This window comes from Pinus tabuliformis, chromosome 4_2 (assembly GCF_031772625.1).
Source record: "Pinus tabuliformis cultivar Carrire ecotype Pingquan chromosome 4_2, CPIR1, whole genome shotgun sequence".
Taxonomy (NCBI): Eukaryota; Viridiplantae; Streptophyta; class Pinopsida; order Pinales; family Pinaceae; genus Pinus; species Pinus tabuliformis.
In genome coordinates, this window is record NC_142304.1 from 167,000,418 (window position 1) to 167,017,196 (window position 16,779).

The 16,779-nt window shown below is 40.4% G+C and overlaps 1 protein-coding gene across 2 annotated transcripts in view; it reads left to right on the top strand.

Annotated features, from left to right (window-relative positions):
• The window catches only part of LOC149168705 (UPF0613 protein PB24D3.06c-like), a 327,857-nt gene that overhangs the window by 151,620 nt on the left and 159,458 nt on the right, over positions 1-16,779 (top strand). For both annotated transcript variants that reach the window (XM_089428384.1, XM_089428383.1), the window contains one exon: positions 2,075-2,220. In XM_089428384.1, the coding sequence (XP_089284510.1) occupies positions 2,075-2,220 (146 nt within the window). The remainder of the gene's footprint in view (positions 1-2,074; positions 2,221-16,779) is intronic.

The following is a 16,779-nucleotide window of genomic DNA, read 5'->3' on the forward strand; positions in this document are numbered from 1 at the left end:
GGAAAATTAAAATATTAATGGGTATTAATCTAATCAGGGGTGAATCTTCTAGAAAAATCTACAGATCAAAGCCAAAACGATCTGAGCCTTTGATTAAGATTTAATCTAGGTCGTTGGTTGCCTAACAAAAAGATATAAGAAGGGGCTTGAGGGTCATTTGGAAAATGCACTAGACAGATACTTAGTTGCCCAAGAGAAATTGATTTTCTCATTGGTCGAAGTTCGACAAGAGAAAATCGATTCAGAGGGAGAGTTGCAGGTGGAGGAGAGACAAAGAGGATTCAACATCAGTCAGGGAGACAGAGATGAAGACACAAAGCAACAAAATGAACAACGTTGGGCAGATTGACGCTGGGAGAGGCAGCACTGGCCTGAGTGACGTAGGCATTACGCAGGCTAGTCCAGAGGCTAGAGAAAGTGACGTTGGGCAAGCCAGATAGACGCAGAGGGTGAAGGGAACCCCTCTCTCAAGTCAGATACTTGTTCAGGAACGTCTGTAAACATTTCTCAGTTCTATATTGCTGGGGAAATTTTGTACATGTTGACTTTTGCTGAAGAATAATAAAACCTTCATCTGCTGCACCTTTTCCACATTGGGTTTTTTCGGGGACAATTGTCCAAAAATAGCTGTCATTGCGTTTGTATATGTGCCGGCATTTTACTTACATTTAATTTCTGCAATGTTTTAATTGTGAAGGCTGCAATAGAATATGTTTCGATATTTGCGTTAAGAATACAATAGATAACTTATCTCTGAAGGAGTAAGTAGAAAAAGTCATATTAATAACTGCAGTAGGATTTCCTTTTTAGAAATTTTCACAATTTCTGCTAATCATGAGAAGAACGCACATTATTAATATCATCCTTTTTACAAACGTCATCACTACTAGCCATATCGTTAGAATTATCACCATAAACATCTTAAGAAGCAACATCGTCATCATTAGACTGCTATGAAAGACATAACCTTGTCATTTGTGAGGTCTTGACGAACCTCTTCATTGAATTCATGTAACTCGTTTATATGATTTGTCCAACTCTCAATAAAGTTATCATACTTTGCGAAAGCTAAGGGTTGTAACTTACTGATGCAGTGTTTCAAAATTAACTTCAGTACCCTTTAACTTGTTGGCTTCTTGCACTAGGTCCTGATTGAGGTCATGCAAATCCTTGATCATCTTGTCCTTATCCACTTGAGAAAGAAGAAGATTATGTCTTCAATTTCTGATATTTGTCAGAGATACCCATGGTATGTGGGCGGGGCACATGAAGAACATGGTCCTTTGTGATGTCCTCTGAAATTTGGGGCATCTCTCCCACCAGCCGGAAGCTCATCATCTCATCCTTGAACCTTGACAAAATATAGGTTTAGTATTTCCTACTAAAGCAAATCTATCTTGTTTAAGAGCATTTTCCTCCAGTTCCAAGTGAGCCAATTGATTCAGATATTAGAAAAATTTATATCATGCAGTTATTCTGCAAAATTCCGAGTGGAATAGAAGTACACATATATGTTGTAATCTCCTATTTATTTTTGATTGAATATCTTTTCAAGATATACCTTCTAGTCTCTACGCATCAGCACTATTTAGTTAATCACCAAACCTGTTGAATGTAAAGCTGGCTTTCTAATCTATATAACTCTCACTCAGCTATGCTATAAAATGTGGCACACTTTTCATCAATTGATACAACTCATATTATATAAAGCTCTTGCATGTTTTTGTTTGTATAGCTCATCCGTCTAGCTTGGATTTTGAGTCTTATAGTTTAAAGGAAATATTCTATTTGTAAATTTTCACGTTTTGTAAATATACATTGCTCCAAGATTAAGACTCTAAATGTTAGATTCGGAAACATTTTCATGTACTCCATGCTTTAAACATGAAATCGAAGAAAACATAGAGATCTCGGTTTTGTATTTAGTTTATGATTTTTCTAGATGGCTTCACCTAGAAAGTAATATTTTTTAAGAATGGTTGTTTTCGTTATCAATGTGCTAATATTGAAGAAGTAGAAATTCTTTTCATAGTTGTCAAAGCAGTGTTAAAGTTATTTTAGCTTTGGTCTGCAGGCACCTGTTAGTGACCGGGAGTACAGAGCCACCCTTCCTGAAACTGCAGATATGATTGACTTGGCAGCAAGCATGATAAAAGAAGATAAAGCAATGCATTTGATGCCTAGAGAAGCCAATCCCGATGCTCCCATAACTGCTTACAGGTTTCTATCAGTCTACAACCATGGCTTTCCATAGTTGCACGACATTGCTATTTAGCATATTTGGTTAAGCTGAAGTATTTGTTTCCAAGTTTTCAGATTTGTCTCTTAATGAAACAATTTCACGAGAGGAAGCCGTATCTGCGTTGCATTTTCTCAAGATTGTATTCTGGGATAGATATGTGTGGGTGATATTTAAGTCTTGCAATGTTTTGCAGTTGATCTTTGGATTTTGTTATTTAATGTAGATATGATTCTTTTATTTATCATGGGTAAACTGAAGCATTTTTTTTTTTACACATATGCCTCTTAATTAATGAAATCATTTCACGAGAGAAATCTGTCTCTAGGTCCCATTTTCTCAAGATTGTATTCCGTGGTAAATATGTATGGAAGATATTTGAAGTCTTGCCGTTGATCTTTGGATTTTGTTATTTAGTGCACATATGATGCTTTTATTTATTCATATAGAACTTTCTGATCCGCAACCCAGTGGGTGAATCAAAATCTCCCAATGGCACTCAAATTAAATATCAATTTAAAACTAACAAATTTCCTTGTGTGATTATGTTGGTCCAGATTTCTTCCTTATTAAGCATTCAACGGGATAAGAATTAGACAATCATACTCTGAACAGTAATACACAAAGATCCAGAAATATGATTGTCAATCATATGATGCTATACAATCAGTACCCTCTCTCTCCCAAAGAGGGATTCTCAACAACTCCAAGTTGTTCTCTAAAATAAGCAAACTTCATCTGGGACAATGGCTTTGTCAAAACATCAGCTATCTGCGCATCAGTGGGGACATATTCGAATTTCACAACTCTGCTTTAGACAATATTCCAGACGTAATGATACTGGATCTCAATGTGCTTCAACCTGTCATGAAAAACTGGGTTCTCAAAAAGCTTCACACAGCTTTGATTATCACAATATACAATGGCCGATTCCAGCACTTGATCAATCAAACCAGCAAACAACTTTTCAAGCCACACAGCTTCACAACAGGCTGAACATGCATCTATATACTCAGATTCAACCGTACTAAGAGCAACAAAGGTTTGCTTCTAACTAGACCATGAAATCATATTAGAGCCCAAGCTAAAACAGAACCTAAAAGTGCTCTTTCTATCATTAGAGCTTCCAGCCCAATCAAGATCAGTGAAACCATGCAACTACCATTTTCCATTAGAAACATATCTCAGACCATAATCAATGGTGCCATACAGAGATCTCAATATATGTTTCACTGGAACCCAGCGCACATGTTGGGTGTTGGGGCTCTGTTAGTTTCTGTAACATCGGATGTGTTCTAGCCACACAATTTGGTGGAGAGGCTAGAATACTTGAGATCTTCAAAACCTAGAAATCGTTTTTGGAAATTCCATCTAGAGATGACTTAATTAGATTATTAACCATTTTTTTAATGTTTCCCAAGTCTAAACTTAAGAAAACTGGTTAATTAATCATAATTAATTAAGTCAAGGTGAGAATTCTCTAGACTCTCACACAGATTGATCCAGAAATGATTTGAGCCATCAATTAAGATTTAATCTTGGTCGTTGGAGTCCCAACAAGAAGATATAAGAAGAGATCGACGTGGTGATGGAGAATACACCAAAGTCACTAGGAGAATTCGATTTTCCAAAGTAGTAGCAGTCAGTGGCTGAGAGTTCGAGCTTAAGTGAGGAAGCAGAGATAGTGAGGGGCAGAGACAATGATCTGGAGGAAGTTTTCCAGATCCGGAGAGGCAACAGCAAGGAGGCCGAGTTATTCCCAGTGAGGCATCGCAGAGGACTACACAGTGGCTTTAGAAAAACAATTCGATTTGGCTGGAGGAAAAATCGATTCAACTTCCAAAGGTCGGGAAAGTCTTCCAGAGGGCCGAAGAATCAATTTCCTTAGCAGAGATAGGCAGAACGACTTCATCATAGGCAGTTTCGGGCTTAGGCATCCAAGGGTCTGCGAAAACACTACACAGAGGTTGATGTAGAGGGTCTAGGAGGACGAATTTTCTGAAGGGAAGTTATTCTGGGGTTGCTCGTGGAAGAAGGGAAATTCCCTTAAGTAATTTTGGCCAAGTTTTCTTGCTGTTTGGATTGCCAGTTGGGCATCCATAGATTGTACTCAGAATTTCACTACTGCATAATAATAAAAACCCTCAACCGGTGCACCAGTTTTCCCAAGTTGGTTTTTTCCGAGGACTTTTGTCCAAAAATAACAGTGTCATTTTTATTGTGTGTGTGCTAGTATTTTCTCAGTTTCCAACGCTATATATTTTCGTAGTTTTATTTGTGAAGGTTGCAATGTGATTAATTTGGTATTTGCTGTAAGAAATAAATTGTTAAATTAATTAACAATTAGAAGAATTATTTCCAGTTGCTGCAATAGAATTTCAGTTTTGAAATTTTCACATGGTATCAGAGGTGAGTGATCAGCTGAGAAGATTAGAAGCGAAAGAGGGAATTTCACTTTTCCGTAGGAGCAACAAGCCGAAATTCCTAGAGGCAGTGCAGTGCATTTCCAGGCAGGTCGAGTTGCTTGGGGAAGTTCGATTTTTTAGTGCAGAGTGGAAAAACATTCAACTTTACAGATTGAGTGATTCCAGCAGGCAGAGGGAGTAGCAACAACTCAGATTTTCGCTGAGCAGATTCCCTGGTTGGATGCAGAGGTTTTTGCAGTAGTAGAACCAACGTCGGGTAGAAGAGAAAAGCACACACAACAAAGAGAAAATTTCTCTCAGGGAACTTCTAGACTCAGAAGTTCGATTTTTCTAGCAACAAATTGGCAGTAGCTAAGTGCAGATTCTCTCACTGCAAAAAGGAGTGCATATAACAGAACTAACAACCAAGCATAAGGAAAGAGGGAGTTTTCGACTTTGATCAGAGACGACCACAACAGGGCTTAGAGATCAAGATAGGTTGGATGGAGCTTCCAACTATGCCATCTGGAAGGCTAGGATGTCCTTCCTTCTAGATGAATATGGCCTGAAAGACTACATAGATAATGTGGTGGCAGTTCCCCAAGATGCGGATCAGTTGAAGGAATACAGGAAGGAGATGGCATGGGCGAAGAGGATGATTTTGGATGGAGTCCGTGATCACATAGTCTCACATATTTCTGGCAATAATATTGCTAGGGAAATGTGGGTAGCTATCTCCACGCTATACCAGGGTACTTCCGAGCAACGAAAGATGTTCCTGGAAAAAAATCTGAGATGCATCAGGATGCAGAAAGGGGAAGGCATAGATCTCTTTTTCACCAAGATTTAGGAGGTCTGAGACCAGCTTGCAGTTGTTGGGGCAACACCTCAACCATCAGAGCTAGTGAGGTTGGCACTAAATAGTGTCTACGAAGATTGGCAAGTCTTTGTCCAAAGTATATTGGGCAGAGATACACTACCAGTATGGGACATAATGTGGGCTGACTTACAGCAGGAGGAGTTGAGGCAAGCTCTTCTAAAGAGCTCCATTAGTAGCAACAGTAGCAACAGATCAAGGGGTGTGAAGGAGGAGGAGAATGTGGCCCTCACATCAAAGGGTCTCAGTCAGGGGCAGGGGGAGCAAAAGAAGAAGAAGAAGGACCTATCTAAGGTCAAGTGCTTCAAGTGTGGCGAGTTTGGCCACTACAGTACCCAGTGTCCTCTCAGGAAGAAGGACAAGCAGGAGAAGCAGGACCAGGTGACAACACATGCTAAGATAGATAGGTTGTCCTCTAGGTTGGAGGAAGACTTCGCGATGATGGCAACCATACCTCCAGGAGTGAGGTGGGGTGACTTGGAGTTGTAGCCCCAGAGAGCTACAGAGATTGGGCAGGGTCCTTGAGGAGTCCACCTCATGGATCATTACTTGGCTATGGGGGTCCACAATATTTAGTAGCAGGATGGATCAGTGGCAGTTGATGCAGTCAGTACTAGAGTGATAGTTTCTGACTAGTATCAGTCAGTTGCTGAGGAGCGCAGTGCAGTATTGACAACAGAGCAGAGTCAACAGCGACACAGATTCTTCAGTGACAGTGCAGATGCTAGTAGCAGTCAGAGACTCGGGAGATAGATGCATCATACTGAACATAGTTGATTCAGTATTTTGGATGCTTCTTAGTTGTAGTTGCAACAACAACAGATGAGAGGGAGTTGCAGTGCAGATGCAGAGTTGGCAATAGTATAGCAGTGTCAGCAGCAGCACAGATGCAACATCAGAGTTTTGCAGTAGTTGGTGGGCAGCAACAACCAAACATCAGTAGCGTAATAGTAGGTGACACAGAAACAGGGTGTTGTGGCAAGATATTCAACACTAGAGAGAATATACTCCTCGCTAAGTGGGAGTGTTAGTTTTTGTAGCATCGGATGTGTTCTAGCCACAAAATTTGGTGGAAAGGCTAGAATACATGAGATCTCCAAAACCCATAAATCGTTTATGGAAATTCCACCTAGAGATGACTTAATTTGATTATTAACCAATTTTTTAATGTTTCCTAAGACTAAACTTAGGAAAATTGGTTAATAAATCAAAATTAATTAAGTCAAGGTGTGAATTCTCCAGAAAATCACACGGATCAATCCAGAAATGATCTGAGCCATCGATTAAGATTTAATCTTAGTCGTTGGAGTCCCAATAGGAAGATATAAGAAGAGATCGATGTGGTGATGGAGAATACACCAGAGTCACTTGGAGATTTCGATTTTCCAGAGTAGCAACAATCAATGGTCAGAGAGTTCGAGCTTAAGTGAGGAAGCAGAGATAGTGAGGGGCAGAGACAGTGACCCGAAGGAAGCTTTCTAGATTCGGAGAGGCAACAACAAGGAGATCTAGTTACTCTTGGTTAGGCAGCGTAGAGGACTGCGCAGTTGCTTTAGAAAAGCAATTCAATTTGGCTGGTGGAAAAACCAATTCAGCTTCCAGAGGCTAGGAAAGTCTTCCAGAGGGTCAGAGAATCAATTTTCTCAGCAAAGACAGGCAAAACGACTTCATCAAAGGTAGTTCCGGGCTTAGACGTCCAAGGGTTTGTGCAAGCACTATGCAAAGGGTCCAGGAGGACGGATTTTCTGAAAGGAAGTTGTTCTAGGGTTGCTTGTGGAGAAGGGAAATTCCCTTAAATAATGTTGGCCAAATTTTCTTGCTATTTGGATTGCCAGTTGGGCATCCATAGATTGTACTCATAATTTCACTGTTGAATAATAATAAAAACCCTCAGCTGCTGCACTGGTTTTTGCAAGTTGGTTTTTTCCTGGGACTCTGTCCAAAAATAACGATGTCATTTTTATTTTGTGTGTTAGTATTTTCTCAGTTTGCAACGCTATTTATTTCTGCAATTTTATTTGTGAAGGTTGTAGTGTGATTAATATGGTATTTTCCGTAGCAAATAAATTGTTAAATTAATTAACAATTAGAAGAATTAATTCCAGTTGCTGCAATAGGATTTCAGTTTTGAAATTTTCACAGGGTCAACTAAGAGTTGGCTCAATTTGTTCACAACATAACAAATATGTTGGAAATAATACTGAGAGGGGGGGTGAATCAGTATTATCTAATTCTTTTAATAAATCTTCCTTATTTGTTCTTTGAATTATTTTTGCATGTCAGTATCATAAAATAATGAGCATGAACAAAGAAAAACAGATAGTCACACCAAAGAACACAAGATGTAAGGTGGAAACCCAATGTGGGTGAAAACCACCTGCTGCAATATGTCTCTATCTTCTTTCAACTTAGAAACTTCTTTTACAATGGTTTTGTACTGGTGCAGTCCTTTACCAGTACGCAGGCTGCAACCTGCAGAGAGCTACAACTCTCTCTCTCTCGTTTTCCAGTCTCTCCTGGAAGGGAGCTACAACCCCCTACTTCTTTTCATAAAGCATCAGATGATTATCAAGTACATAAAAGTTACAGTCCACTACAGTTATCGGATCAGCAATAACAGAACTAACCCAAAACACCTTATCAATAGAAAATTTCAGTCAACAGAACATTTTAATACAGAGACGCAGTTTTCCCTTCTGTGGCCTGCGTCGCGACGCAATTCACCTTCTGCTTTCCTGCGTACACCCGCAGGTATCCTTCTGCTGCACTGCGTGCCCACGCACTGTTCCTTGAACTGCACTGCGTCCTGTTGCTGCAGGGACGCACCTAGAAACACTATCGCGCCGCGTCCTTTTGCTCCAGGGACGCACCTGAACCTCAGTCGCTCTGCGTCCTCATGCAGATCCCCTGTTACTGCACTGCGTCCCGGATGCACCTGAACCCTTTTGCGCCTGCGTCTCGGCGCACCTGAACCCTTCTGCGCCTGCGTACCAACGCACCTGAACCCTTACTGCACCTGCGTACCTCCGGGCATAGATGATTTCAAGACTTCAGAAGTAACCCAGACAGTCAGATCTACAGATCTGAACATGCGCCGAAGAGATCTTGGTCCATCAGTAGATTCGCCTTGTTTAGATCTAGACCAGATCTAGCCCTCATAAGATATTCAACCCAAAACATGCTCAAGCCAAATGATCTCCTTTGCTTTATATAGGAAAGCTCTTCCTTAAAACATGGATCAATACCACGAGCCGACACCATAATAACCCAATACCGTCGGCTAAATACCAAGAGTAAAACATAAGAAACCCCATGTGTGCTTTTCTCTGCCTTGAAATGTGTGCACTGGGGGGACGCACCTCCTGAACGGCTGCCCTGCGTATCTGGACGCAGTCCCTGCATGGTGTACCTGCGGGTACGCACCTTCTGAACTGCTTTCCTGCGTCCTTCTTAATTTTCAACAAATTGAGAGCCTTGCCACGGGAGTTGCCATCAAGTACAACATCTGTAACATATAGCCATACCAGAAACATAATGCCAACAATCTCCCCCTTTGGACTTGATGGCAACCTCACAAACTTCAGCTTCATTCTCCCCCTTTGACATCAAGGGCAAAGGGGTATGCTCCCCCTAAGATCATGCTCCTCCTGAAAATGAACCAGATCTGCAGCAAAGAACCATAATCCACAATGAAAGAGATAGAGACATATTGCAGCTATTTCCAAGATCTCCTTCTGACCATCCTCCATAATGCCAACAATGCATTATATGCTCCCCCTGAACCTGTGCCATCAATCAGAAAAGGTTCAACAATAAGATGATGCATCAACAACCCCCAGCTTTTGCCTGAGGTATTCAAAAGTGTCCCTGGGCAATGGTTTGGTGAGAATATCAGCAACTTGTTCCTTAGAAGGAACATACTCCAACTTGACCTTCTGTTCAAGTACTTGTTCTCGGAGAAAATGGTACTTGATTGGTATGTGCTTGGTTTTTGAATGCATAACAGGATTCTTTGAGATGCTGATTGCACTTGTGTTGTCACATAAGATGGGGATTGGTGGTGTACAAGTGATTTGAAAATCCTGCAAAGTCTGCATCATCCAAAGGAGTTGGGTGCAACAAGATGCAGCAGCAACATATTCTGCTTCAGCTGTAGACAAGGCAATTGAACTTTGTTTCTTGCTGAACCAAGATACCAGTCTGGAACCCATAAAGAACGCACCACCACTTGTGCTTTTCCTGTCATCCACGCTTCCGGCCCAATCTGCATCTGTATAAGCATGAAGTGTAAGATCTGTATCTCTAGGATACCATAAGCCATAATGTTGAGTCCGTTGAAGATATTTGAAAATTTTCTTCACTGCCTGAAGATGAGTCTCCTTCGGATTTGCCTGAAATCTTCCAACTATTCCAACTGCATGCATGATGTCCGGTCGGGTACCTGTCAAATAAAGTAAACTTCCAATCATAGATCTGTAGGTTGGTTGATGTACTGCTGCAGATTCATCATTTGCACTAAGGCTACATCCTGTGACCATGGGTGTACATACTGGTTTTGCATCTTCCATACCATATTTCTTCAAAATCTGTTTGAGATACTTGGTTTGAGATAAAAAGATTCCTCCTTCTTTTTGTTGGATTTGCAAACCAAGGAAATATGTCAGTTCTCCTAGCAAGGACATTTCAAATTCTTTCTGCATGACCGAGGCAAAGTTTTGACTCATAGCTTCTTCATTGCTCCCAAAAATAATGTCATCTACATATACAACAAGTATTAGCAATTTGTCATTTTCAACTTTTATATAAAGATTGCTATCTGCTGATCCTTTTGAAAAGCCTTGTTGATGAAGATATTTGTCCAAACGGTAGTACCAAGCCCTTGGAGCTTGTTTGAGACCATAGAGAGCCTTTTTCAATCTGCATACAAGATTTGGATCATTTCCAAGAATGAACCCATCTGGCTGTTCAATGTACACTTCTTCTTCCAAGTCTCCATTCAGAAAGGCTGATTTCACGTCCATTTGAAATACTTTGAAGTTTTGAAAACTTGAGAGAGCAAGGAACATTCGGATGGCCTCAAGTCTTGCAACAGGAGCAAAGGTTTCTTCAAAGTCTATTCCTTCTTGCTGCGCATACCCTTTACAAACAAGTCTGGCTTTGTTTCTAATTACTTCTCCATTTTCATTCAATTTATTTTTGAAGACCCATTTTGTTCCGATAACATTCTTATCTTTTGGTCTAGGAACCAGCTCCCAAGTGTTGTTCTTTTCGATCTGCTCAAGTTCTTCATCCATTGCTTTCACCCAACATTCATCTTTGCATGCCTCTTTCACATTTTGTGGTTCAGTAGAGGAGAGTAATGCCAAATAGCTTGAAGCTTCTGCAACTGTTCTTCTTGTTTGTACACCTGCTTCTTTCTGCCCCATAATCTGAGATTCTGGATGATTCTTCTGAACATATCTGGATGGAGTCTTTTCTTCTATTCTTGTTTGCTCCTCTGGTTCTTCTTCTTGAGGCTCTTCTTCTTCATCATTCTGTCGTTGGGGGTAGCCTTCATCTTCTTCGATGTCTTCATGATGTACTTGCCTAGGAATGTATCCCTTTTCATCAACCACTACATCAATGCTGTCAACAATTCTGCCAAGTCTTTTATTGTAGCATTTGTATGCTTTGCTATGTGGAGAGTAACCAAGAAGAATGCCTTCATCTGCTCTAGGTTCAAGTTTGCCAAGCTGCTCATCCGTATTCTTGATATAGCATTTGCTCCCAAAGATTTTGAAGTGCTTTACCGAAGGAGTCCTACCACTCCAGAGCTCATGAGGAGTTTGAGTGCTGTTCACCCGGACATTTGTTTTGTTGAGAATAACAACCGCAGCATGTGCAGCTTCACCCCAGAAGGTTGCGGGAGTTCCTGACTCATCAAGCATAGCACGAGCCATTTGTTGGATTGTTCTGTTCATCCTTTCCACAACTCCATTTTGCTGAGGAGTTCTTGCTGTAGAGAATTCTCTTCTTATCCCATGTTCTTCACAGAAATCGAAAAATTCATTTGAAGTAAATTCCCCACCTCTATCAGATCTGAGGCACTTAATTTTGTGACCTGATTGATTTTCAACCAAGGCTTTGAAGGATTTGAATTTTTCGAATGCTTCATCTTTGTGCTTCATAAGTCCTAACCAGACAAACCTGGAGAAATCGTCAATGAATAATATCAAGTATTCTTCTCCTCGAGGTGTTCTTTTCCTGAAAGGACCGCATGTATCTGTATGTACTAGCTCAAGAGGCATGCTAGCTGATCCTTCTTTCTCTGGAAAGTTAGTTCTGGTTTGTTTTCCAAACTGACATGATTTGCATATGGTGTTGTCAGGAATTTTGATATCTGGAAGATCACGAACTGCCTGATATTTGCATGCTTTCCTTATTTGTGAAAAGCTTAGATGTCCCAATCTCCGATGCCATAGCCAGTGCTCATCATCCTTGCTCAGATAGCATTGTTGTTGTCCTTCTTCAAATATGTACAGATTATTTGGAGTTCTTTTGCCTTTGATCACTGTTTTACCTGTATCAAGATCACGAACAAGACATCCATTTGATCTGAATATAACCTCGGTTCTTTGATCACACATCTGGCTGACACTTAGAAGATTATGCTTCAATCCATCAACATACAAAACATTTCCAGCCTTGACCTTTTCTTTTAACTGAGCAATGCCTTTTCCTTTTATAGTTGCAGGAGTATCATTTCCAAAAGAGACTTTCTTTCCCTTTTCTAGAGTAGAATAAGACTCAAGTTTTTCTTTATCACCTGTCATATGCTTCGAACATCCACTGTCAATGTACCATAGATTTTCCTGTCCCTCTGCATAAAATGCTATCCCACATCTTTCTGTTTGAGGTTCCTTTATTCTCCATGTTTTGGTGCTTGAGGCTTGTTCCCTTTTCTGCTGAAACTTGCTCCTGCATTCAGAGTCTTCATGACCAAAGTTATTGCAAATAGAACATTCAACTTCATTTTCAAGAACCGAAAAGTTGTTATAGGTCCTTTTTGTAATCCCCGTCATACTTCTTTGTTTTTGAGCTTCCCTAGTCATGATCGTTTTATATGCAACACATTGAGCTGCTTTGTGACCAAAGTTATGGCAAGAAAAGCATTGTCCATTGAAGAAACTTCTGCGGTTATCGAATCTACCAGCCAATTGATTGTAATTTCTATTGTCATCTATTCTTGAACCAAATTGAGAAGATTTTACCTGTGGCTGGTTGTAGCTTTTGTTCACCCTTAAGATGGATTGCCCTTGATAGTTTCTGTTTGTAATTTGTCCCTGCTTTACCTGATGATCTTCATTGTGCTTTTGCTCATTTCTTCTTGCTGCATCAAGATAACTTTTTGAGGTGGATGCTTGAGAGGTTTCTCCATTATAGCCCAGACCTGTTTTGTTTAGAGGAGACCGCTGCACATTGATAATCTCATCCAAAGTTTCAGATCCTTTGACAAACTTGAGATTAATAGCTTTTGTTTTCTCAATTTCTTTTCTAAGACCAACAATTTCACCTTCTAATTTTTCAAGATGTTTTTCCTTTTCATCAATTTGAAGTTGTAGAGTATCAATGATCATGTTCTTTTCTTCTATACATCTCTTGAGTCTAGTAATTTCATCATAAAGGTTATCCACATCTACAGCATCCATATAATCATCATCTTCAAATGCCATTAACAACTTATATTCATTACCTTGTTCATCTTCATCACTGTTTGATAGACCATCACTATCTTCATGAGTGTAGTAGCTTTTCTTGTTTGCGTTTTGTTTCTTGTTCCATCTAGCAGGTTCCTTTCCTTTATCCTTATAAGGACATTTTGCAGCATAATGACCTACTCTTCCACAAGCAAAGCATTTAAAAGGTAACTTACCTCTGAACCTTCCAGAACCCCTTTGAAGATTTCTGACAAAATTTGATTCTTCTTCCTCTTCTTCTGGGACGTGGCTTGCCTCATAATAATCTCCTTTGCCTGATGCCTTGAAAGCAGCTTCTCTTCTGTCTGATGGACCTCCCTTTCTCATTTCATAAGCAGTTAGAATTCCATGTAGCTGAGACATAGTAAGAATTCGTAGATTTTCCTTTTCTTCTATTGCAGATACTTTAGATTCAAACTTGGGGGACAATGATCTTAGGACCTTTTCAACCACAATAGCCTCTTTTATTTCTTCACCCAAATTTTTCATACAATTAACAACCTCATCTACCCGAAGAAAATAGTTAGCCACACTTTCATCATTATACATTTTGAGAGTCTCATACTGAATTCTGAGAGTTTGAAGTTTAGCACGCTTTACCTGTTCATCTCCTTCATAGCTCGTGACAATTTTGTCCCATATCTCTTTTGCGGATTTATAGTGCATTACCTTCATGAATTCTGATTGAGATATACATCCTAATAGAGTACTGACTGCTTTCGCATTTGTTTCATACTTCTTTTTCTCGGCTGCATCTGTAGGAGTAGCTGAAGGAAAAGCATAGCCTGTCTCTATGATGTCCCAAACTTCTGTACCAAGAGATTGAAGATAGGCAGTAACTCTTACCTTCCAATAATTGAAGTTTGTCCCATCAAAAACCGGTGGCCTGATTGATGCTTCTCTCTCGTAGTTGCTCATGATGAACGATCTACCTTCAAGCGATCAAGCTTCTCTGAAGGACCTGCTCTGATACCAATTGTTGGAAATAATACTGAGAGGGGGGGTGAATCAGTATTATCTAATTCTTTTAATAAATCTTCCTTATTTGTTCTTTGAATTATTTTTGCATGTCAGTATCATAAAATAATGAGCATGAACAAAGAAAAACAGATAGTCACACCAAAGAACACAAGATGTAAGGTGGAAACCCAATGTAGGTGAAAACCACCTGCTGCAATATGTCTCTATCTTCTTTCAACTTAGAAACTTCTTTTACAATGGTTTTGTACTGGTGCAGTCCTTTACCAGTACGCAGGCTGCAACCTGCAGAGAGCTACAACTCTCTCTCTCTCGTTTTCCAGTCTCTCCTGGAAGGGAGCTACAACCCCCTACTTCTTTTCATAAAGCATCAGATGATCATCAAGTACATAAAAGTTACAGTCCACTACAGTTATCAGATCAGCAATAACAGAACTAAACCAGAACACCTTATCAACAGAGAATTTCAGTCAACAGAACATTTTAATACAGAGACGCAGTTTTCCCTTCTGTGGCCTGCGTCGCGACGCAATTCACCTTCTGCTTTCCTGCGTACACCCGCAGGTATCCTTCTGCTGCACTGCGTGCCCACGCACTGTTCCTTGAACTGCACTGCGTCCTGTTGCTGCAGGGACGCACCCAGAAACACTATCGCGCCGCGTCCTTTTGCTCCAGGGACGCACCTGAACCTCAGTCGCTCTGCATCCTCACGCAGATCTCCTGTTACTGCACTGCGTCCCGGACGCACCTGAACCCTTTTGCGCCTGCGTCCCGGCGCACCTGAACCCTTCTGCGCCTGCGTACCGACGCACCTGAACCCTTACTGCACCTGCGTACCTCCGGGCATAGATGATTTCAAGACTTCAGAAGTAACCCAGACAGTCAGATCTACAGATCTGAACATGCGCCGAAGAGATCTTGGTCCATCAATAGATTCGCCTTGTTTAGATCTAGACCAGATCTAGCCCTCATAAGATATTCAACCCAAAACATGCTCAAGCCAAATGATCTCCTTTGCTTTATATAGGAAAGCTCTTCCTTAAAACATGGATCAATACCACGAGCCGACACCATAATAACCCAATACCGTCGGCTAAATACTAAGAGTAAAACATAAGAAACCCCATGTGTGCTTTTCTCTGCCTTGAAATGTGTGCACTGGGGGGACGCACCTCCTGAACGGCTGCCCTGCGTATCTGGACGCAGTCCCTGCATGGTGTACCTGCGGGTACGCACCTTCTGAACTGCTTTCCTGCGTCCTTCTTAATTTTCAACAAATTGAGAGCCTTGCCACGGGAGTTGCCATCAAGTACAACATCTGTAACATATAGCCATACCAGAAACATAATGCCAACAAAATATTAGGTCTAGTGTTCACACGATAGCTCAACGAACCAATCAATTTGTGATACATAGAGGGATCAATCAGATCAGAATCACAATCATGTAGTTCTTCAATTTTTTCACCATTGGAGTGTCCATGAATTTGCAGTCCATCATGCCAAATTTATGAAGGATCCTAATAGTGTACTTTCCTTGTCCAACAAAGATTCCATTGGGATTTTGCCAAATTTCCAATCCCAAATAGTAATGCATAAGACCAAGATCCTTCATCTAAAAATTCTGAAATTAGCTCCCTCTTACACTGGACAAAGAAAATTTCAACCCCTGTCAGAGACAAATCATCTACATACAATGACAAAATCGAGGGCTTTCTTTCAACAAATTTCAAGTACAAATTCGGATCAACATCACTCTTCTTGAAACCAAGGATCAACAAATAACTACCAATGTGGGAGTACCATGCACGAGGAGCCTTCTTAAGCCCATACAAGGCTTTCTTCAATTTGCAAACATGTGTCTCTCTATCATGAATTTCAAAGCCTTGAGGCAGCTCAATATAAACTTCTTCTTCATTCAAAAAGGCAGTTTTGACATCCATTTGATGCAATTTCCAACCTGCAATAGAAGCAAGAGCAATGAAGATCTAATATAAGCATACCTAGCAACGAGAACAAACGTGTCTTCATAATCCTCGCCCTCTTTTTGGGAGAATCCTCGTGCCACAAATCTTTCTTTGTACTTCTCAATTCTTCCATCAGCTACATGCTTGATTTTGTAGATCCATTTGGAAGACACAACAGATTTCCCTTTAGGTCTTGGCATGATTTCCCAAACATCATTCTTCAATATAGGCTGGTACTCTTCAATCATGACATCTTTCCAATTTTGATGCTCAATTGCTTCTTCATAGGTGGATGGCTCAGAAACATTGATCTTTACATATCATTGTTGCATAACTTGAATACTTCTTCATCCTCTTGCTTTCCCTGAAGGTTCCACAAGATGTAACATGTCCTTCAGCTTCCTTTAGTGTTCTTTCAATCTAGGTAGGTCTCTTTGTAGTCTCAGGTACAAAGGCTCTTGGAGAGTCAACAAATTCATGATCATCAGACTCTTCATGAGGATCTTGTTCCATATGTTTAGATTCTTTCGATTTCGATTCCACATACTTTGGAGCCGCCTATATCTCATCATCAGAGT